This window comes from Brachyhypopomus gauderio, chromosome 4, assembly GCF_052324685.1.
Source record: "Brachyhypopomus gauderio isolate BG-103 chromosome 4, BGAUD_0.2, whole genome shotgun sequence".
Taxonomy (NCBI): Eukaryota; Metazoa; Chordata; class Actinopteri; order Gymnotiformes; family Hypopomidae; genus Brachyhypopomus; species Brachyhypopomus gauderio.
In genome coordinates this window covers 25,312,265-25,337,264 of record NC_135214.1, presented here as the reverse complement: position 1 = coordinate 25,337,264, position 25,000 = coordinate 25,312,265, and the positions used below count along the sequence as shown (strand labels likewise).

Genomic DNA, 25,000 nt, shown 5'->3' with positions numbered 1-25,000 from the left:
CGGTGCAGGTGTCTGCTGTTCACGCCGGTGCAGGTGTCTGCTGTTCACGCCGGTGCAGGTGTCTGCTGTTCACGCCTGTGCAGGTGTCTGCTGTTCACGCCTGTGCAGGTGTCTGCTGTTCACGCCTGTGCAGGTGTCTGCTGTTCACGCCTGTGCAGGTGTCTGCTGTTCACGCCAGTGCAGGTGTCTGCTGTTCACGCCTGTGCAGGTGTCTGCTGTTCACGCCAGTGCAGGTGTCTGCTGTTCACACCTGTGCAGGTGTCTGCTGTTCACGCCTGTGCAGGTGTCTGCTGTTCACGCCTGTGTGGGTGTCAGCTGTTCACGCCGGTGCAGGTGTCTGCTGTTCACGCCGGTGCAGGTGTCTGCTGTTCACACCTGTGCAGGTGTCTGCTGTTCACGCAAGTGCGGGTGTCTGCTGTTCACGCCTGTGCGGGTATCTGCTGTTCACACCTGTGCAGGTGTCTGCTGTTCACGCCTGTGCAGGTGTCTGCTGTTCACGCCTGTGCAGGTTTCTTCTGTTCATGTCTGTGCAGGTTTCTTCTGTTCACCGCTGTGCAGGTGTCTGCTGTTCACGCCTGTGCAGGTTTCTGCTGTTCACGCCTGTGCAGGTGTCTGCTGTTCACGCCAGTGCAGGTGTCTGCTGTTCACGCCTGTGCAGGTGTCTGCTGTTCACGCCTGTGCAGGTGTCTGCTGTTCACGCCGGTGCTGTTTCACACTCCTGACCCTGCACACTCTGCTCTTGTGTTTCAGGTTCGTATTGAAACAGCCACAACTATAAAGCTGGATATCCTTCCCTGAACACCCTTCCCTGTGCTGCTTGGGCCCTTAGAGACTCTTTTATGCTTTGTTTCAATAACAAATTAAAGAGGAGAGTGTCGTTTTAAAGCACTCAGCCATTTGCTCATCCAGTGGAGTAAATAAATGTTTAATGTTCAAGTTTCGTGCTGAGAACTTTAAGGGTTACCAAGATACTGCATGAAACATTTCCCCTTTTTAATGGTTGAAACTGTAGCTGTTGCTTGGTGAGGACTGTGGAAACATTGTTATCTGAGCCTCTATGATCTAGTCTATGGTCTAGTCTATGGTCTAGTCTATGGTTCGTAGTGTCTAGTATCTAGTCCATAGTAAGTGGTGTGTAGTCTGTGGTCTATATCCTGTGGTCTGTAGTATTTTTTATAGTCTGTGGTCTGTAGTATGGTCTATATTCTGTGCTCTGTGGTCTATTTGTTGTTGTCAGTATTCTATGTGGTCTATATTGTGGCCTATATTCTGTAGTCTGAAGTATGCGGTCTTTTGTCTGTGGTCTAGTTTATAGTCATTAGTCTGTTGTCTAGTACACTGTCTATTCTGTGGCCTGTAGTCTATAGTATGTGGTCTGTAGTCTATGGTCTGTATTCTGAAGTCTGTAGTAAGTGGTCTGTAGTCTGGTTAGTGGCCTGTGGTCTGTAGTTTATATCTAAGTCTGGGGACCTAGAGAATACTGAGGCTGGTATACTCCCCCACACGTCCCTTATATTAGTGTAGAAGGGGCTCATTAAAATACTGGCCATTCAAATGACACTTATTTTATCATTTATTTCATCATTGCACTGGAACTAGAGCTGTAGTGAAGTTGTTGTTCTGAGTGTTTCCCTTGACTCACTCTCACCTGTCGATGACTTTGAGTTCAGGACAGAACAGTTCCTGCCGGTAAGAATCTTTATTTTCTTAAATATTCGTCCTGTTGTTATAGTCATGCTTTGTTTGTTTTTTTATTATGCTAATTATTATATTACTATAAACAGCATCCTTTCATCATTCTATTTTTATTATTGTTTTTTATATGTATATTTTGGTTTTATTTTTTACATCTTTCATTGTTTGTGTTCTCCACATGTTTCTCTCTCCCCATCACGTGTCTGTTTCAGTTCCTCCAGTCCATCTTTGCGCTGCTGTTCCAGCTTTTGCAGCAGGTCACTGAGTGTGACACTAAAATGCAGATTCTCCATGTGATCTCCTGTGTCATCGAGAGAGTCGGCACTCAGGTGAGCTGCACACTACACACAGTCTACACACTACCTCACACTACACACAGTCTAAACACTACACACAGTCTACACACTGCCTCACACTACACACAGTCTACACACTACCTCACACTACACACAGTCTAAACACTACCTCACACTACACACAGTCTACACACTGCCTCACACTACACACAGTCTAAACACTACACACAGTCTACACCAGGGGTGCTCACAGTTTTCAGCTTGCGAGCTACTTATAAGATGACCAAGTCAGAAAGATCTACCGGGGTGGCGGCGAACGTAATTTGTTGAGTGGATTGCAGATTGGCTACCGTGATTGTCAATCAAAATACAACCGTCAGAGCAGATGTGCGATTCATCTACTACTATTTTATGTGACGCGATCTACGCACATTCCTTCGCGATCGACCGACACTTCCTTCGCGATCGACCGGTCGATCGCGATCGACGTAATGAGCACCCCTGGTCTACACACTACACACAGTCTACACACTACCTCACACTACACACAGTCTAAACACTACACACAGTCTACACACTACACACAGTCTACACACTACCTCACACTACACACAGTCTAAACACTACACACAGTCTACACACTACACACAGTCTACACACTACCTCACACTACACACAGTCTAAACACTACACACAGTCTACACACTACCTCACACTACACACAGTCTACACACTACCTCACACTACACACAGTCTAAACACTACACACAGTCTACACACTACACACAGTCTACACACTACCTCACACTACACACAGTCTACACACTACCTCACACTACACACAGTCTAAACACTACACACAGTCTACACACTACCTCACACTACACACAGTCTAAACACTACACACAGTCTACACACTACACACAGTCTACACACTACCTCACACTACACACAGTCTAAACACTACACACAGTCTACACACTACACACAGTCTACACACTACCTCACACTACACAGTCTACACACTACCTCACACTACACACAGTCTACACACTACACACAGTCTACACACTACCTCACACTACACACAGTCTACACACTACCTCACACTACACACAGTCTACACACTACACACAGTCTACACACTACCTCACACTACACACAGTCTACACACTACCTCACACTACACACAGTCTACACACTACCTCACACTACACACAGTCTACACACTACCTCACACTACACACAGTCTACTTACTACCTCATACTACACAAAGTCTACACACTCAGCTCATTGGTGTGTGGCACTATAGTGAGCTATTTTTAGAACAGGCCCGCGGGCGACTCATATTACACACAGTCTACGCACATCATGCTACACACAGTACGAATTACATCATACTACAGTCTACACACTACATTGTACTACACACTTCATGTTACCAAACAGTGTTATATACTATGTGCTACACACTACATGCTCAGAAAGTCAATTCTCCGGTGTGTTACACTCTTAAATATGTAAAACAGGTGTGTCATGCACTGGGGATTGGTCTGTATTTCATTTGGGTGAAATGAGGTGGAATATTCCAAAATATACCAAAGTGGGTAGTCAGGACGATAGGATAATTTAAGGGGTTTTTTTGTGGCTGTCTGTGAAAACGACGAAATTTGGTTGAGAAGCGTAGACGCTCAGTGGTGCGGAACGTGCAGGCTTTAGTCTGGAAATGAGATCCATGATGGAGATTCTCTTTTAGTCCTACAGAGAAAAGCAAAGTTATACTGCTTTACACTGTCGTGCCAAGTGAAGGAGTGTCAAGAATGACCTTCAGCCTCGTCTGCTCGTGGGAAGCAGTGCAGGTTCTCCGCACACGCCTTTAATGTTGGGACGCTCGTCTTCTCCCGCACAGCCTTCCGCTGAATTATGTTCTGTTAAGCTTCTTCTAATGTCCGGCATTAAATCTGGGCCCGTTTCCGAGCTGCGTCCACTGCTTGTGCCAGAGCTTGTTAAACGTGTGCTCCATCACTTCCGAGAGGACTCGCTCTCGTTAAGAGTGAGAAAAGGATTCGTCCGACCCTGGTGAGCATCCTCCATGTTCCAGGTGTCATTTTTAGTTCAGCGCTGGTAAAAACGACCTTTCAGCAAAGCCGGCGTCCTCCTCCCGTTCGTGACTGTGTTGGGGGGGGGGGTGAGGAGGGGGGTGAGGAGGGTGTGGGGAGGGTGGTGAAGGCAGAGACCTTTTAGAGGGTGAAACTGAAGTGCTTTGATGGAGCCGGTGCCAACATGTGCGGGCGCAGTGTTCTGAGGGAGAGGAGAGCGTTGTCCATCACTGCTGCTGAAGCTCCAGAGGTTTCTTGATGCCTAACGTGACCCACAGACACTTTAAGGTCAGTGTCCCCTGCACTTTACTTCTGAGTGAAGGTGGCCGATGCGTGATTGGACCTCTGCCCTCCCATGTCTGATTACCTCGTGTGGCTGTTTGATGGGCTGCACACGTGCAGAGCTGCTGAATCAGACTTTTCTACTGAAAGTCCTGACAAAGCATGTAAAGACTCCTGGTATACTGCTGATATACCCTCACCTGTTGGTTCCTTATACACACACACACACACACACACACACACACACGTAAAGACTCCTGGTATACTGCTGATATACCCTCACCTGTTGGTTCCTTAATACACACACACACACACACACACACACACACACACACACACACACGTAAAGACTCCTGGTATACTGCTGATATACGCTCACCTGTTGGTTCCTTAATACACACACACACACACACACACACACACACACACACACACACACACACACGTAAAGACTCCTGGTATACTGCTGATATACCCTCACCTGTTGGTTCCTTAATACACACACACACACACACACACACACACACACACACACACACACACGTAAAGACTCCTGGTATACTGCTGATATACCCTCACCTGTTGGTTCCTTAATACACACACACACACACACACACACACACACACACACACACGTAAAGACTCCTGGTATACTGCTGATATACCCTCACCTGTTGGTTCCTTATTACACACACACACACACACGTAAAGACTCCTGGTATACTGCTGATATACCCTCACCTGTTGGTTCCTTAATACACACACACACACACACACGTAAAGACTCCTGGTATACTGCTGATATACCCTCACCTGTTGGTTCCTTAATACACACACACACACACACACACACACACACACACACACACACACACACATACACACACACACACGTAAAGACTCCTGGCATACTGCTGATATACCCTCACCTGTTGGTTCCTTAATACACACACACACACACACACACACACACACACACACACACACACACACACACACACACACACACACACACACACACATGTAAAGACTCCTGGTATACTGCTGATATACCCTCACCTGTTGGTTCCTTAATACACACACACACACACACACACACACACACGTAAAGACTCCTGGTATACTGCTGATATACCCTCACCTGTTGGTTCCTTAATACACACACACACACACACACACATGTAAAGACTCTTGGTATACTGCTGATATACCCTCACCTGTTGGTTCCTTAATACACACACACACACACACACACGTAAAGACTCCTGGTATACTGCTGATATACCCTCACCTGTTGGTTCCTTAATACACACACACACACACACACACACACACACACACACACGTAAAGACTCCTGGTATACTGCTGATATACCCTCACCTGTTGGTTCCTTAATACACACACACACATGCACAAACGCACATGCAGACGCACACATGCAGACACACACACACACACACGTGCACACAGACACATTCAAACACACTCACCTGCAGACACACTCACCTGCAGACACACAGGTCTATATTCTGAACACAATTAAGTGTGTTTAGTAGCTGTAATGTTTAAAGGAATTGAACCTTGATTCAGTGTATTGGTTATAACCAACTGTCGTCACTCAGAGTGGTAGATCTGCTGAGACCCAATGAATGAACATGTGTGTGAGAGACCGGTTGTGTGTGTGTGTGTTTGTGTAACCCGTGGTGTGTGTGTGTGTATGTGGTGTGTGTGTGTGTGTGTGTGTGTGTGTGTGTGTGTGTGTGTGTGTGTGTGTGTGTGTGCGTGTGTGTGTGTGTGTGTGTGATGCGCAACATTTGTGACTTGTGTGACTGTATGTGTTTGTCTGTGTGTCCTTTAGATCCGGCCCTACGTTGGTTGCTTGGTACAGTATCTGCCTGTCCTATGGAAACAGTCAGAAGATCATAACATGCTCCGCTGTGCCATCCTCACCACCCTCATCTACCTGGTACAGGTACGCCTGACAACACACCTCACCACATCACACACCACACACCTCACCACCCTCATCTACCTGGTACAGGTACGCCTGACAACACACCTCACCACGTCACACACCACACACCTCACCACCCTCATCTACCTGGTACAGGTACGCCTGACAACACACCTCACCACATCACACACCACACACCTCACCACCCTCATCTACCTGGTACAGGTACGCCTGACAACACACCTCACCACGTCACACACCACACACCTCACCACCCTCATCTACCTGGTACAGGTACGCCTGACAACACACCTCACCACGTCACACATCACACGCCTCACCACCCTTACCTGGGACAGGTACACCTGACAACACACCTCACACCTCACCACCCCTACCTGGGACAGGTACACCTGACAACACACCTCACCACACCAGACACCTCACCACCTTTACCTGGTACAGGTACGCCTGACAACACACCTCACCACATCACACACCACATACCTCACCACCCTCACCTGGGACAGGTACGCCTGACAACACACCTCACCACATCACACACCACATACCTCACCACCCTCACATGGGACAGGTACGCCTGACAACACACCTCACCACCCTCACCTGGGACAGGTACACCTGACAACACACCTCAGCACCCTCACCTGGGACAGGTACACCCAGCCTCCTGAGGCCCCACAGTGCCGACCACAGCAGGACGAGGGAGTCTTCAATCCCTGTGCTGTACAGGCTTCCACAGACAGTTAATATCTACCTGCGATTCACTGAAACATGCGGCTTTTCTGGATTAATAAACCCTTTAATTCCATAATGCCACACTGTGAATGTGCAGGAAAGCTGTGAAAGTTTAGAAACAAAAGAGCATTCGGCAGACACAAACAAATAAGGGTGAACATATGCGCCACAGAAATAATCTGTCAGTGTTTGGACCCCACTGAGCGCCTCTGAATCACGTCTGAGGAAACAGAAGTAGCATCATAGCAGCAGGTGTCCAGACAGCCGTTCCTCAGACCTCAGGACACGTGAGGGAGCACCAGCACTCCGGCAGAGCCGCAGAGTTCAGCGTCCGAGGTCGGGGGAGCTGGAAAGACGCCGTTACACATCAAAGTGCGTCTGACGTTTTGCCAGGAAGCAACAGTGTGGTCCAGCTAAAAATGAGGACGCTTTGTGGTGAGATGAGACAGAAATTGATATTTTTTGCCAAATTTTAAAACCGCCTGCCTGCTGAGTGCCTGTGGGACTGGATGGTGCTGGATGCCTCCGTTAGACTCCGCTGGTAGAAGGTCCTGCATGGCCAGTGACATGCTTGTTCCTCTTTTACCACAGCACTGACCTGCAGCTGTGGGGAGAGCAGTTCACCTTATCAGACTGTGATGCAGCCTGTTTCCCTTATCAGACTGGGATTCTTCCTGTTCCCCTAATCAGACTTTGATGCAACCTTGATGGTGCACCTGCAGAAGTTCATGAGAAGGCTGGTGTTCATGTCAAAACTTCTCAGTCTCCTCAGGAAATAGAGCCACTGACAATCTTTCTTGACCATATAGTGTCCAAGAGAGGTCCTCTGTGATTTGCAGACCAGGAATCTTGAATGTGCTGACCTTTTCAACCTCAGCATCATCAGTTCAGATGGGTGACAATTAATTGTCATTAACTGGGAGATTACTGGTTTCTTTGGGACAGGAACGATGATTGATAACTTAAATGAGGTGGGGACCATAGATTGGCTCAAACAGAAGATAAAGATGAACACCTCTGCCCATTGGTGCATGTGTGAGAACATGTCGTGGGCCAGCGTCGGGCCCAACCCCATCCCAAGGCTGAAGGTTCAAGCACCTGTCAGTCAGTTGTGTAGAAGCAGTCCTGTACGGCGTCCTCAGCCTTCGTCTTTCATGTAAGACTGTCTCTTCCTCACCAAACACCACACTAACCATTGGTTGGTTGCTGCAGAATGCAGAGACCTTCATTGTGCTAAAAATCCTAAAGCTCAGGACAGTGGCCTCCCGCAGGACAGTGACCTCCTGCAGGACAGTGACCTCCATCAGGACAGCTGTGGACATCAGTGTGACACCTGTCTCTCTCCCTGTCTACCTGTTTCCCTCTCCCTGTCTACAGCTTGAGTTAAAGGTTCATAGTGCAGATATGTAGTATTGGAGTCACGTATTGACAGCAGTACTGTGTCCGCTTTCAGCAGGATGCTTATGCGTGTGTATATTAGTTTGACCTAGTTGTTGAGTTCTGAAGGTGTGTGTGTGTGTGTGTGTGTGTGTGTGTGTGTGTGTGTGTGTGTGTGTGTGTGTGAAGTCTGTAATTGGATACTTGTACTGAGTTGTGGGCCCTGTCGTAGGGTCTGGGAGCGGAGAGCAGCAACCTGTACCCGTTCCTACTGCCCGTAATCCAGCTCAGCACAGATGTGTCCCTGCCGCCCCACGTCTACCTGCTGGAGGACGGCCTGGAGCTCTGGTGAGACACACACACACACACACACACACATGCACACACACACACACAGATACACACGCGCACATACACACACACACACACACACACATGCACACACACACACACAGATACACACGCGCACATACACACACGCACACACACATGCACACACACACACACACAGATACACACGCGCACATACACACACACACACACGCGCACACACACATGCACACACACAGATACACACGCGCACATACACACACGCGCACAAACACACACACACACACACACATGCACACACAGATACACACGCGCACATACACACACACACACACACACATGCACACACACAGATACACACGTGCACATACACACGCACACATACACACACGCGCACACACACACAGTACTCTTTGTCCTTCTGTCTTGATGAGTCCTGCGTCTTTTCTATACTGTGCTGGCTTCAGTAGTGTCCTGAACGAGCGTGGCTTTTCCCTTGCTGCGTGTAAGTGGTTTGTTTATATTATATAGAGCCTGACGGTGGAATTTCAGAGGCTCTGACAGGGCGATGAGAGAGGAAAGAGCACATCATTCATTCACGGCTAAGAGCTGGAACGGTCAGGGCAGCTTCGTGTGGAACACACACTGACACCACCACACTGCTCCACCAACCCTCACCCCGCCACATCTGTTCAAAAGGCATCAGGAATTTCACTACACTTAATGTGTCATTATCTTGCATCCTAAACTTTTTAAAAGGTCATGTCTAAACAAAGATCACAAGCATAGTGTTTAAGGGTAGCATTTCTGCCCAATTGTTGCATGTCAATGGCTGTCAGTTGTTGTGCATGTAGTTATACTAATTCTAACTTTATTTGGTGTGTTGTCCTGTGATTTAAGAGTACTCGATGCCATCAAGTGATTTGACACAGAAAGCTAGAATGGGCCGAATTAAGTTAACCCTTCCCCTGCCACACATCCATCTCCCTAAACACACATTCAAGACCCCTAAACACGCATTCAAGACCCCTAAAACACATCCATCTCCCTAAACACACATTCAAGACCCCTAAACACGCATTCAAGACCCCTAAAACACATCCATCTCCCTAAACACACATTCAAGACCCCTAAACACGCATTCAAGACGCCTAAAACACATCCATCTCCCTAAACACACATTCAAGACCCCTAAACACGCATTCAAGACCCCTAAAACACATCCATCTCCCTAAACACACATTCAAGACCCCTAAACACGCATTCAAGACCCCTAAAACACATCCAGCTCCCTAAACACATATTCAAGACCCCTAAAACACACATTCAAGACCCCTAAAACACATCCAGCTCCCTAAACACATATTCAAGACCCCTAAACACGCATTCAAGACCCCTAAAACACATCCAGCTCCCTAAACACACATTCAAGACCCCTAAACACGCATTCAAGACCCCTAAAACACATCCAGCTCCCTAAACACACATTCAAGACCCCTAAACACGCATTCAAGACCCCTAAAACACATCCAGCTCTCTAAACACACATTCAGACCCATTATTCTTAGTCAATGTCCTCTGGTGTGCGCCTCAGTTTGAGGAGATTTTGTCTTCAGGTACTTCACTCTGGCTTTACTGCTCGGGCTGTGTTCCTCATTTATCTTACTCTCCAACTCCTTCTGTCTGTCGTCAGCTGAAGAATCTAGAGTTGGGAAACTTCTAAAACACACAACTTCAAAAACCTAGAGCAGACCCACTGTGAAACACTGTGGGAAAGAAAAGTGTGAGATCAAGGTTGTTGTGTTAGTCTAATTTTAAACTTAAATTGTTGAAGTACTAAAAAAAAGTGTAACAAAGTAAATATCTGGTTTCAGATTAGTTTATAGTGATGCATAGTATTAGTTTGCAGTCATGAATAGTATTAGTTTACAGTGATGAATAATATTTAGTTTATAGTGATGAATAGTAATAGTTTATAGTGTTGAATATTATTAGTTTACAGTGATGAATAATATTAGTTTATAGTGATGAATAATATTAGTTTATATTGATGAATAGTAATAGTTTATAGTGTTGAATATTATTAGTTTACAGTGATGAATAGTAATAGTAATGATGGTGAAATTGTTTTGATTCTTGTACTTAAAGGACAAAGTACAAAACAGATGATATTCTCATTAAGAAATGATGATATTCTCATTAACTGGGTTGATCTCTCAGTAAAAAAGCCACCTTAAAAGTTTGATAAATAAACATAGTCCAGTAGTCTAAATATCTTTCTACGGGTCATATGCATGTTTTTCTATGATGTACTGCAGGGTTATGTAGGTCTACTTTTATTTTCATTGCACATTTTACTATTATTAAAAAAGCCTGGAGTCATACGGGATAAGGGATGTTGGTGTTTTTGTTAATTTTGTGGAATTATTTATGTTTTTTAGGCTCGTGACGTTAGAATACAGCCCTGCCATCACCACTGAACTACTGAGACTTTTCCAGAACATGACTCCTCTGCTAGGTAAGCGTCATTGATCATTTTATTGAGACTCTTATCTCTGCAGAATAACTCTTCTTTGTTTTTGTTTATTTTAATATTATTAAACCTTTTCACAAACCCCTCGGAATATCCATGACTGGTTCTTTTAACGTGGTGGTAAATGTTAGTGCTCAGAAGGAGAAAGGTTCTTTAACTTGCATCTAGTCCCGGGTTAGTGTTAGTGTCAGGGTTAGGGTTAGTGACAGGGTTAGGGTTAGTGTCAGGGTTAGGGTTAGTGTCAGTGTCAGTGTGTAGCGTAAAGTTTGGAGGTGAATCCTCATGTGTTCCTGAATCCCCCTCAGCTCATCCTCTGCGTTATGTCATTCGGCGTTATGTCAATCGGCGTGGTCACTCCGAGGCTTGCAGCTCCCGTCCTCGCCCTCTGCCCTGTCCATGATCTCATCGTCCCTGCTGTGACGCACCTGATGCAGATTACTGAAGGGTTGATAACGAGCAGATGAGCTGGATCAGGTGTGCAGGAAAAACAGTTACTGGTAGCGCAGTGGCTCCCATCATCTAATTAATGTGTCGCATCTGCAGGAAATATCGGGCCTGCTCGCTGTGATCTTCTCTCATTTTCCCACACTCAGGAACATTTTGTTTGCACAATGAATGCTTCAGTCTACGTTTTTTCTGTTTGATCTGCTGAATTCCAGTGCTACAAACATATCTTAATATAGGACATGTTCTTCTAGAGGTCACAGTGGTTAGAGGAGCAAACCAGAAACTGGATTTTTGACTGGATGCTTCTGATTGGAAGCTCCTGATTGGTGGTGACTGGTCTGTGAACTGCATAATAGTTAGCAGCAGGATTCTAGATTGTAGTTAGCTGCTGTGCCCTTAGGCATGGCACTAAACCCCTACTGTCCAAGACACTACCCTTCTACAGGCACTAAACCCCTACTGCACCAGGCATGAAGCACTCCTGTTTTGGGCACTAACCCCATGTCACCACAGAAATGAACAGACCATTAACCCCTTCTGAACACTAATCCCTTGCTGACCAAGGTTGTGTTGTGTAAGGCACCCCAATGACAACGTCATATGTACAATAGATGAATAAATGTAAGTTTTAGACCTGTGAAAAATGAAGAGCTTTTTAAAAAGTTGGCAGAGGCCCTCTGAGGATATTAGATGCTCAGATCCTGTTAGATGTTAGTCCTGTTACATGAACTCCTGTCTGACTATTCTGCTGATCTGCTGGATATACTGTTATCTCGGAAATACTGTTATCTCACTTGCAGATGAACTCTTATCTTAAGCATGTACATATCTTCCATTCAAGAGGGCTTGTCACTCTGGTCTGCCTCTGCTAGTGAATTGTGGAGTATGCAGGTGGCATAGGCCAGTGTGACTGAGAGCACAGACAGAGACGACACTCCCGGGCTGAACTGGTCTATAGTGAGACATCTATAGGTCTATAGTAAGACCTCTAAAGTTTATAGTGAGACCACCCTGTCTATAGTGAGATATATGAAGGTCTATAGTGAGACCTCTATAGGTCTGTAGAGACCTCCCTGTCTGGAGAGTTTACATTGGGACCTCCCTGTCTATAGTGAGACTTTGCATTCTCTAGTGAACGAGACCTCCCTGTCTATAGTGAGACCTTGCATTCTCTAGTGAATGAGACCTCCCTGTCTATAGTGAGACCTTGCATTCTCTAGTGAGCGAGACCTCCCTGTCTATAGTGAGACCTTGCATTCTCTAGTGAGTGAGGCCTTCCTGTCTATAGTGAGACCTCTCCACCTGAAATGAGATATCTTAGCTGTGTTAGTCACTTACTGGTCTCCCTAACTTGTGAACTCTAGAAAGTGCTAAAGCCCAACCACTGAAAAGTAAAGCTGAAAAGTAATTATTAGAACAATTTATTACCAATAAAGTTATTATTAGAATAACTAATTAGCAAGAAAGTAATTATTAGTATAATTAATTACCAATAAAGTAATTATTAGAATAATTACTTACCAATAAAGTGGTTATTTCACCCTTGAAAAGAATTCAAAAGCAAATGTTGCTTAAACCCCTTCCCCCAAAACATGCCCTTTTCTCTGGTGTGCTACATGTGCACACACACTCTCAGCTCACCCACGCACACAGTCTCAGCACACGCAAGCATACACTCACACACACATGTACACACACTCTGCTCTTTCACACACACACACACACACACACACACACACACACACACACACACAATCGCAGCCCACCCACAGAAATTCTGCTGACACAGTACCACTGTATTTGTGTGTGTGTGTGTGTGTGTGTGTGTGTGTGTGTGTGTGTGTGTGTTCCAGAAGCTGTAACGTTGAGTGTGTGTTTTTACATGGAGTACACATGCAGATTGACAACATTCTCATATTTATTAGAAATATTGCAATCATGTCAAACAGAACAGAAAACAAGACCCAAAAATTACCCAGATAAATGATCCCCAATTGGAGCTCCTGCTCCCTTAGATAACGAGCTGATGATCACTTAGATAAGAGTTCATGATCACTTTAGCAATAGATCAGATGCGTTTCGAGTGAGGCAGTAACAGAGAGATAGATTGTTACTGCAGAATATTACACACAGAATAATAACACTCAGGTGAACCCTTCACATGGTTCAAGATGTCTCTGTATTTGAACACATGATCAGTCGTGTGAAATATCTGTGTTTGATCAGGACAATCTCAGGCTACAGTGACACTTAACTAGGCCAGTATTGCAGCACTGATTGTGATGAGATTACAGGGTGTTAAGTATGAAAATAAATCTTTTGCAAAACTTGAGAGCTTGAAGGACATGATTTGAAAAGCTGTACTTGTATTTATAATTTGAGAACTTTTAAACTAAAAGTTGCAGTTGTATTGACATGAATTGACATTCATGTGTACATGAATTCAGCACAACTTCAAATCTTCCCGCCTCAAATTAAAAATACTAGTGAAACTTTTAAGTTTCCAAGTTCTCAAATTAAAAATACAAGTACAGATTTTGTTTTACAAATTCTCATATCATGTCCTTCAAGCTCTCGAGTTTTGCAACAGATTTTCTTCATCTCATTGGCTGAGTAAGGGATTGTGTAATTAGAACATTGAAAGCATTAGATGACGATCAGCAGGGCAATCAGCACAAAGGTGTTCACGGCCGTTCCCTCCTCCGTAACTGCACCGCAGAACACACTAAACTGAGGGGACCAGTGGGAACAGCAGGGCGGGGCTGACCATCGCCATGGTGCTGGGACCCTCGCCCTGTGGCCACGCCTCCTAATGCACTCTCTCTGCTTAATGAGACGCATGTCACTGTTCTACTAGTGAAGCTTCATTAAACGAGTTAGTGTCTTATTCTCCTGCTGGGTTATACAGCGCAGTGCTGTGGACCACCCCACCATCGCCCCGCCAAGCCCCTGAATAAACACACGTTCTCCTTTAAATGTCACTGGCTGCTCTAATGTCAGTGATGATGGTGCCCTGAGACAGCTTCACTGACAAAGACCCTGTTATGGTTTAGGCTATTTTTTTTATTATTTGCATTTCTTATTGAAGTTACCAAAAACTCAATAATTCAGTAGAACATTCCCCATAATTATATAACTAATGTTGAAATATTTTTACAGTATAGTATTTGTATCAGTATTCACAATGTGTTTACATGTCTCAAAAATAATTTCTTGAGATTGTTAACTATGAAGAGAAATCTTTTCATTTTAAGTCTGTATTTGAGTACATGTCTGCATTCAATTTGAGTTAATCTGCAGTTTTTTATTTTAGAACAAAAAGATTTGATTGCTCCTGCCGTGTTTCCCTGAGAGTGTTGGTAAATGGCACATTTATTGTAGTTAGGTGGTATATGTTTGTATTTACTGTAGTCAGATGCTGTATGTTAGTATTTTCCTGAATCCCACGTTCATCTGACCTGAAATCCTCCAAATGTACGTCTCCATGGTCATTTTGTGAAATTATTCAATATATTATGCAAACAGAATTGCATGAGTGTTTGTCATTGATCGTTGATAATTGTTCAGTCGGAGGATGCAGGCCTGCTTCAGGTGTGAAGTGACTGAACTTCCTGCTTCAGGTGTGAAGTGACACTTAGTGGTTTCTCTGTGATGGAGTCAGCTGTAACAATGAGACTCATAAACGCCTGATTCATGATCTCCTAATTTATGAACTGATTCATGATACGATTCATGATCTCCTGATTCATGATCTGATTCATGATCTACTGATTCATGATCTGATTCATCATCTCCTGTCTCCACTCTACAAGAGCTACTCCTTTCTTTGTTGATGTTCTTATATGGTCTGCATGCCTGTTTAAATTTGTCCTCACAGGCTTTCATGCGAGTTAGTGTGTGTGTGTGTGTGTGTGTGTGTGCGTGTGTGCGTGCGCGTGTGTGTGTGCGTGTGTGCACGCGTGTGTGTGTGCGTGTGATTATCTCTGCCTGGACAGGTGTGTGTCGCAGTGGGGCTGTCCTGGCTAGGAGCCCATCTGAACATGCAGACTCTTAAACAGCGCTATTTTCTCCCAGCTTGGCTCCGTCTTGCTGTAGCTCCAGGGGAATGTACACTACCAATAACTGTAATTACGCACTGACAGCAAAATATTCATGTTTTCAGAATTTGCATTCTGGAACTTTACAGATTGCATGAGATTCCGTGGCTGAACTCGGAGCGTGTTGGGGGAACGGACGTCCATATTTAACACCAGCGCTGCCAGTTTAGCTGTAACACACACACATGCTTCAAACTTCCACACTCATTGTCCTTTCTTCTCGTGAAGAAAGTGAGAACCTTTGTCTCATTATAATTGAATGAACTGGAATTATTTAACACATTTGTCTCATTATAGTTGAATGAACTGGTATTAATTAAAACCTTTCATGCATTTACATTCTTGTAGCAGCAGCCTTGTTGCAAAAATTACACAAACATATAAATATTCAAATCAATATACAAAGATGTAAACATTCAGTGTTCACTTCCATTTTGGAAGGATGTGAACACTTCTGTACAGATCAGCAATGCTGGGTCATCATTCCTCATCCTGCACTGCTCAGTGTAGTGTGTGTACCAGATCAGTGTAGTGTGCATGTACTGGATCAGTGTAGTGTGTGTGTGTGTGTGTGTGTGTACCAGATCAGTGTAGTGTGTGTGTACCAGATCAGTGTAGTGTGTGTACTGGATCAGTAAGTAAGTTACACTTAACCAGGACATGAGCCTCTATGGACACCCCTCGGAGCTGGCTGACCTGACCTTTGACCCCTGACCCTGTGGCTGAAGCAGGTAAAGATACTGTGTTAGTTTTATGTGGTCCCTCCAGGCATCTCTTCACCAGTAAACATCTTGTCTCTGTTGTCTATGAATGTTTTTGACTCTTTGCCGTCTGTAAGTCAGCGTTCAACCCCCTTGGCCTGTTGTGGGTGAAGTTTTGAGTTTGATGGCTACACACGAGTCTTCCAAGTCCGCTAAACCATCTGCCTGGCAGGAGCATGTGGAAGTGATGTGGCTTTACGTGGTGGCTTCATCTGCCCATCTGCTGTCAGAGTGGATACGTGGAGATTCTGTGCCTGTGGCCGTACATCACCCCCTGTCTCTTAGCTCCAGCTGTTTCTATGGTGCTGACATTGGCTTTCTGGCTTTGTGGGCTCTGGGTGATGTAGGAAACCTCTCAGCAAGCACATCATCAGCTCAACACTTGTTCCTATAATGAAGTAAATACTTGTGATGTGAATAAGAGGAGGACAGAAGTGACGGTATGATACCACTAGAGGTGTATTCAGGATTTTCATAGTCGAATCTGATTTGTCAGATTTTCCCTTTAGTCGACTAATAGTCGAATCAGGGTTTTTTTTTTTTATTTAGAGCACCTTAAACAGGATCCCGTTCTCATTCAGAACTTTTTTCCACTTCAAAGTAAAAACCTAAAACACTCAGATAAATGAATAAACATGGTAGGTTGGCTTTATTCAGCTTTTATTTATTTACTTATTTATTTTTTAATTAAATGTTAGAGAACATTAACAAAAAAAAAAAGTCACCGTCAGTCAGTACGCAGTGCGCATATCGAACTGTCAGACAGGCACTGTGCAAAATGTCAAAAATATTTTAAATAAAATGTGCCTGCCTGAAAATATAAAAAATTGCCACACAACAGCAAAAAATATATAAGTAAAGGTTCAAGTAACTGGGTTTAAAAAGCAAAGAACAACAAAAAATGTTTATAGGCCTACTTGCGACGAGACGACATGACCGAAACGACAAACGGCTGAACTCTTTTTTTTTTTTTTTGCCTTACGCATTTTAAATGGTATGCCATGTTGGTTGTTGTCATGTGAAATGAAAGACGTTGATGAAATAACTTGCACTTTACTTTGTTTGATTCATCTTTATCTTTTTCAAAATACTCCCACACTTTTGAAGTTTTTTTAGTAGCCATTATAATCTCGGCAGATGCTGACTATCCTGTAGCGTGTTCAGCTCCGCTCATTTGGATTGTGCAACAGCAGGGTGTGATTTATTAATGTGTAGTAAGGCAGATGCCTAATGTTAATGCGCACACATCATTTAAAATATTTATTAACAGAAATTAGGATGATTTTATTTGACAAAAGGCTATATATAACGAAAACAAAGACATTTCATGTAACAACTAATGCTTAGCTGCATCCTTGGGCACCCCCATGCAGTTAGAATGGTACATTCAACTATGACGTTCATAGTCGACTAGGGGGTATAGTCGACTATAGTCGAATCAGCGACTATTGCAGGTCACCCCTAGATACCACCACAACATATACTAGTGGGTGAAGATGAGGCTGTGTGCTTGTGTGTGAGGAGGAGAACCCTCAGAACTGACCTGTGTGAGGAGGAGAACCCTCAGAACTGACCTGTGTGAGGAGGAGAACCCTGTGTCAGAAGGAGAACCCTGTGTGAGGAGGAGAACCCTCAGAACTGACCTGTGTGAGGAGGAGAACCCTGTGTCAGGAGGAGAACCCTCAGCACTGTCCTTAGCATTGAAGCAGAACCTACATATAACGTAGGTTATATGTACGTAGGCACTCCATGTCAGAAAGGAGGTGTGAACGGCACACGCTCCTCTGTTTGATCTCAGTGTGTCCTGCAGACTCATGGTGATGAAGCACATTTCAGAGCAGACTGCCAGTGTGTAATAGCAGTGTGTTCGTGTGCAAGTGTGTGTGCGTGCGTGTGTGTGTGTCTGTGTGTGTGTGTGTGTGTGTCTGTGTGTGTGTGTGTGTGTGTGTGTGTGTGTGTGTGTGTGTGTGTGTGTGCGTGTGTGCTGGTGTGTGTGCGTGCGCGTGTATGCTGGTCTGTGTGTGTGTGTTTGGGATGGGGAACTGTAGTTATACTTTCTTTCATCATTCAAAATGGGCAGGGTTCACTCTCAACACGGACTGACCCTCATCACGGTCTGACTCCCAACACTGCCTCACCCCAACATTGACACCAAAACTATCTGACCAAACACTGACCCTCAACACTGTCTGACCTTCAACACTGACCCCAACACTCTGACCTTCAACACTGACCCCAACACTGTCTGCTTGCTTTTTCTCTCCCATAAGCTTTAAGCATTTTCAGGGATTCATTGTAACCAGTCTGAGATGTGGGTTCTGGACCAGTTGGAGTTTGGGCCGGTTCTGTTCCCCCAGCCTCGGCAGGGCCGTTCACACCCCCGCTCGGTGTCGTCCATCTCTGTGTCATTTCATGTTTCTCATTCTCTCACAGAGCTCAGCTCGGAGAACGTGAAGACCTGCTTCCAGATCATCACTGCCTACATGTACCTCGCAGGCTCTGAGTTTGTACAGGTGAGTCAACCGGCCAGAAGCTGCGTGAGGTCCGTGGTGTTGGTGCTGGGCAGCGCCGGCCGGCTGGGTCGCCTCATCTCTGCTCTTCCCACAGAGTTACGGTGAAACAATCTGCACCTCCTTCTGTGATCTCCTGAAAGATATCACCATAGAAGGACACGTCCAGGTGCTCAAGGTACAGTCTCACCTTCATGCTTGTGGAGGATCTACGCTGTCTGATCTATGCTGTCTGATCAACTCTCTCTCTCTGTCTCTCTCTCCCTCTCTCTCTGTCCCTGTCTCTCTCTCTCCCTCTGTCTCTGTCTCTCTCTCTCCCTCTCTCTCTCTCTCTCTCTCTCTCTCTCTCCCTCTCTCTCTCTCTCTCTCCCTCTCTCTCTCTCTCGTTCCCTGGGTGATTGCCAACCCTCTTCATCCCTATACAGTTGCAGACTCCTCTTCCTCTTCTGCTGATAAAAATGCTTTCATGTCTCACTCACCCAACCCGTGTGTGTGTGTGTGTGTGTGTGTGTAGCTGGTCTGACTTCATGCAGCTGCTCCTGTTGTGTTGAACAGAGGATCCCAGTGGCTGGCATGTCTGAATAGGGGATAAGACCCCTACAACCGCAGCTAGGACACTGCCGTGTGTGTGTGTGTGTGTGTGTGTGTGTGTGTGTGTGTGTGTGTGTGTGTGTGTGTGTGTGTGTGTGTGTGTGCATGCATACATGTGCATATGTGTGTGTGTGTGTGTGTGTCAGAGGTATTGCTGCTCTGGAGGGTTCAGTCTAACACAGCTGAGACAAGCTGAGATCTGTTCAAACTACACACAATTACCTGAATTATTCAAATCAGGCTTGTGCTGTAATGAGTGTTACAAAAGAAATGGGGAAAACAATGAATGTGCAGGTCCTGATGTGGTCCTGCAGTGTCTCAATGTGGTCCTGCGGTGTCTCTATGTTGTCCTTCAGTGTCTCGATGTGGTCCTGCAGTGTCTCAATGTGGTCCTTCAGTGTCCCAATGTGGTCCTGCGGTGTCTCTATGTTGTCCTTTAGTGTCCCGAGGTGGTCCTGCAGTGTCCCGAGGTGGTCCTGCAGTGTCCCGAGGTGGTCCTGCAGTGTCCCGATGTGGTCCTGCAGTGTCCCGATGTGGTCCTACAGTGGTCCTGTAGGCTGACAGCAGCAGGTGCAGCTGCATTAAGCAGCTCTGTGTGTCACAGCCTCTGTGCTGTTCCATGCAGAATCACCTAAACCTGAACAGTCACCCGTCACGTGAGCTCACGTTTGATTTGGTAGTGACCTCTATCTGCAGAGTCAATCAATCAATCAATCAAATTTTATTTATATAGCGCTTTTTACAACAGTTGTTGTCACAAAGCAGCTTTACAAGTGCCGAGTCCTAGCCCCCAGTGAGCAAGCCAAGGGCGACAGTGGCAAGGAAAAACTCCCTAGTTTTTTTGCATGAGGAAGAAACCTTGAGAGGAACCAAGACTCAGGGGGGGAACCCATCCTCCTCTGGCCGACATCGGTCACCATGACAACAACAACAATTTAAACAGAAAGAAATAAAGAAAAGGAAAAGATGTAATAATGTCCATCATGGTGTAGGCTTATCCGGTCAGGCAGTAGGTGGCTGGCTCAGGATGAAGCGCTTGTCTCTCCTCATCTCATTATTCCTCGAGCAGGCGGGCAGCCATGTGGAGAAAATAAAACAGGGAAAATTAGCTCTGTATGAGGACATATACAGGACAGATGAAATTAAACACATTTCTGGAGTGTGGCCGCAACTCCGGCATTAAGTTAAACTATTACAGCCTAGCTAAAATAGGCAGAACCAGAAGGTAACATAGGCTTGGGGGCATTCTGAGACAATGGCATCCATCCACTGCACTGTCAACAAACTTGAGTGACCACAAACAGTGACAGGACGACAGCACCAGCGCCGCAGTCTACCATAAAACCCTTTCATCTATGAACCCCTGGATCTGTACCTTTATCTAAGGGGGATGTTAATTATCAAACGCTAAACCAAATAAGTGGGTTTTCAACCTAGACTTAAAGATTGTGACTGTGTCAGAGTCCCGTACGCATTTTGGGAGGTTGTTCCAAAGCTGGGGGGCCTTATAAGAAAAGGCTCTTCCCCCTGCTGTTACCTTATTAATTTGTGGAACTAATAAAAGACCAGCACCCTGTGATCTTAGTTGACGTGGGGTTCCATAGTAGGAAATAAGTTCCTGGAGGTATTCAGGAGCAAGCCCATGCATTGCTTTATATGTTAATAATAGAATTTTAAAATCAATACGGAATTTAACTGGAAGCCAATGCAAGGCTGATAGGACTGGTCTAATATGCTGGAATTTTCTAGTTCTGGTCAGAACTCTGGCTGCGGCATTTTAAACTATTTGAAGTTTATTTAGATTCCTATTTGAACAATTTGTCTAATCTAGAGCTAACAAAGGCATGCACCAATTTTTCTGCATCATCCTGTGATAATGCATTTCTTAATTTGGCAATGTTGCAGAGATGTAGAAAAGCTATCCTAGTAGTATTATCTATGTATTTATCAAATGATAGGTCAGAGTCGAGTATGACGCCTAGGTCAGCAAGATTAAGCATTAGATCTGGAATTTTTTTTCTTGCGGCCTTAGGACCCACAAGGAGAACTTCTGTTTTGTCCTCATTTAGTTGGAGGAAGTTTAGAGACATCCAGCATTTAATATCTCTTACACAGGCCTCAATTTTTCCTAAACTGAGTTTGTCATCAGGTTTGGCTGATATGTAAAGTTGAGTGTCATCTGCATAGCAGTGAAAATTGACACCATGTTTGTTTATAACTGTGCCCAATGGTAGCATATATAATGTAAATAATAGTGGTCCTAAGATGGAGCCTTGCGGGACCCCATATTTAACTATTGTACGTTTAGATGGAATATTATTGAGCTCTACAAACTGATGGCGATTTGTCAAGTAAGAGTAAAACAATGAAAGGTCTGAGACTGAGACTCCAACCCAGCATTCTAACCACTTTAGCAAGATCCTGTGATCAATTGTGTCAAAAGCTGCACTAAGATCGAGAAGCACTAACAGTGATACATAGCCTTGATCTGAAGCAAGGAGGAGATCATTTGTTACTTTGACTAATGCTGTTTCAGTACTGTGATGGGGCCTAAAGCCAGATTGGAACTTTTCAAATATGTGATTCCTATGCAGATATAGGCATAATTGCTGGGCAACAGCTTTTTCTATGATCTTAGATATAAATGATGTGTTTGAAATGGGTCTATAATTAGGACAGTCGGATCAAGATTTGGTTTGGTGCTTGTGAGGTGGTGCAGGCTCTAGTTCAGAGACTCCTCCCCTCACCCAGAAGGCTCCTGGTCAGAACAGCTGACCACACCCACTCAGCACCTTCCTCCCTTCCATCCACCATCATCACCAGGAGGAGCTCGGGCATCCGTGATGACATCTGTGCGTCTGTCCATGAGGACATTTGTGCATCTGTCCATGGGGACACCTGTGCGTCTGTCCATGGGGACATCTGTGCATCTGTCCATGGGGACACCTGTGCGTCTGTCCATGGGGACACCTGTGCGTCTGTCCATGGGGACACCTGTGCGTCCATGGGAAAGGGACTGAAGAACATTGTCTTAAGCCTCTCTGGACTGAGTACTGAAGAACGGAGTGTGAAGTCACTCTGGACTGAGTACTGAAGAATGGAGTCTGGAGTCTCTCTGGACTGAGTACTGAAGAACGGAGTGTGAAGTCACTCTGGACTGAGTACTGAAGAATGGAGTCTGAAGTCACTCTGGACTGAGTACTGAAGAATGGAGTCTGAAGTCACTCTGGACTGAGTACTGAAGAACAGAGTGTGAAGTCACTCTGGACTGAGTACTGAAGAATGGAGTCTGAAGTCACTCTGGACTGAGTACTGAAGAACAGTGTCTGGAGTCTCTCTGGACTGAGTACTGAAGAACGGAGTGTGAAGTCACTCTGGACTGAGTACTGAAGAATGGAGTGTAAAGTCACTCTGGACTGAGTACTGAAGAATGGAGTCAAGTCTCTCTGGACTGAGTACTGAAGAACGGAGTGTGAAGTCACTCTGGACTGAGTACTGAAGAATGGAGTCAAGTCTCTCTGGACTGAGTACTGAAGAACGGAGTGTGAAGTCACTCTGGACTGAGTACTGAAGAATGGAGTCAAGTCTCTCTGGACTGAGTACTGAAGAACGGAGTGTGAAGTCACTCTGGACTGAGTACTGAAGAATGGAGTGTAAAGTCACTCTGGACTGAGTACTGAAGAATGGAGTCAAGTCTCTCTGGACTGAGTACTGAAGAATGGAGTGTGAAGTCGCACACCAGAGTGGAGGCGGTGGACTAGGGTCTACCTCTCCTTTCCCAGACACACACATCACTCATACGAGCTGTGATCAAATACTCTCAAATCCTCAGACAAGTACTCCTCTCTGCCCGATTCCCTTGTGGTGTGGAGAACTCTAGGTCTACAAACCACGACACTGCAGGACCACATCGGAACACTTCAGGACCACATCGGGACATTACAGGTCCACATCGGGACACTGCAGGACCACATCGGGACACTACAGGACCACATCGGGACACTGCAGGACCACGTCGGGACACTGCAGGACCACGTCGGGACACTACAGGACCACATCGGGACACTACAGGACCACATCGGGACACTGCAGGACCACATCAGTACCAGCACATTTATTTTGTTTTCCCCAAGATTCTTTTGTAACACTCATTACAGCACAAGCCTGATTTGAATAATTCACATAATTGTGTGTAAATAGTGGTGAATTTGTTTGAACAGATCTCAGCTCGTCAGCGAATGGGAGTGCACTAGGAGTGGAGAGTGAGATTTCCCACGAGTCCTGGGGAAGAGTTCGATCTTCACAAGACCCAACCGCTCCGCACCACAGACAACAACACACACCCCTTCTGCTGTCTGGGCTGATGATAATTAATGTAAAGTATTAACAAAAAATTAAAATAAATCGGTACCATGCTGCCAGTGCTCTGTGTGCTGGAGTCGGGGCCAGGTCATTCAGGAGGCGGGACTGGATCATTCTGGAGGTGGGGCCAGGTCAATGTGGAGGCGGGGCTGGGTCATTCTGGAGGCGGGGCCATCTGATCTAGACTGCTCTGCGCCTTGAAGACACTAGGGCCTGCACATCCCACAGCCTGTCAGGATATCAATGTACATACATATACACTGTACTATGCACACTACACACACACTACACACGCTCTACACACACACTACACACACACTACACATACACTATACACGTTCTACATACATACTACACATGCTCTACACACGCTCTACATACACACACTACACACGCTCTACACACTACACACGCTCTACATACACACACTACACATACACTACATATGTTCTACACACACACTACACACGCTCTACACACTACACACGCTCTACATACACACACTACACACGCTCTACATACACTACAAATACACTACACATGTTCTACACACACACTGCACACGCTCTACACACTACACACGCTCTACATACACACACTACACACGCTCTACACACACTACACATACACTACATATGTTCTACACACACACTACACACGCTCTACACACTACACACGCTCTACGTACACACTACACACGCTCTACACATGCTCTACACACACACTACACATGCTCTACACACACACTACACACACTCTACACATGCTCTACACACACACTACACACACTCTACACATGCTCGGCAATCACTACCTGTGATGTAACTACACAGTCTAAAGTTTTATGAGCGTTATTAGCAACATGTATCATAGGCTTCCCCAGCAGGCATCAGATCGACACATCT

General features: G+C 45.3%; 1 protein-coding gene across 3 annotated transcripts in view; it reads left to right on the top strand.

Moving 5' to 3' along the window:
* Nucleotides 1–25,000, top strand: part of ipo11 (importin 11) — a 105,623-nt gene that overhangs the window by 47,595 nt on the left and 33,028 nt on the right. For all 3 annotated transcript variants that reach the window (XM_077003271.1, XM_077003272.1, XM_077003270.1), the window contains 8 exons: nucleotides 751–784; nucleotides 1,649–1,689; nucleotides 1,908–2,024; nucleotides 6,233–6,346; nucleotides 8,697–8,812; nucleotides 11,236–11,312; nucleotides 19,066–19,145; nucleotides 19,240–19,320. In XM_077003271.1, the coding sequence (XP_076859386.1) occupies nucleotides 751–784; nucleotides 1,649–1,689; nucleotides 1,908–2,024; nucleotides 6,233–6,346; nucleotides 8,697–8,812; nucleotides 11,236–11,312; nucleotides 19,066–19,145; nucleotides 19,240–19,320 (660 nt within the window). The remainder of the gene's footprint in view (nucleotides 1–750; nucleotides 785–1,648; nucleotides 1,690–1,907; nucleotides 2,025–6,232; nucleotides 6,347–8,696; nucleotides 8,813–11,235; nucleotides 11,313–19,065; nucleotides 19,146–19,239; nucleotides 19,321–25,000) is intronic.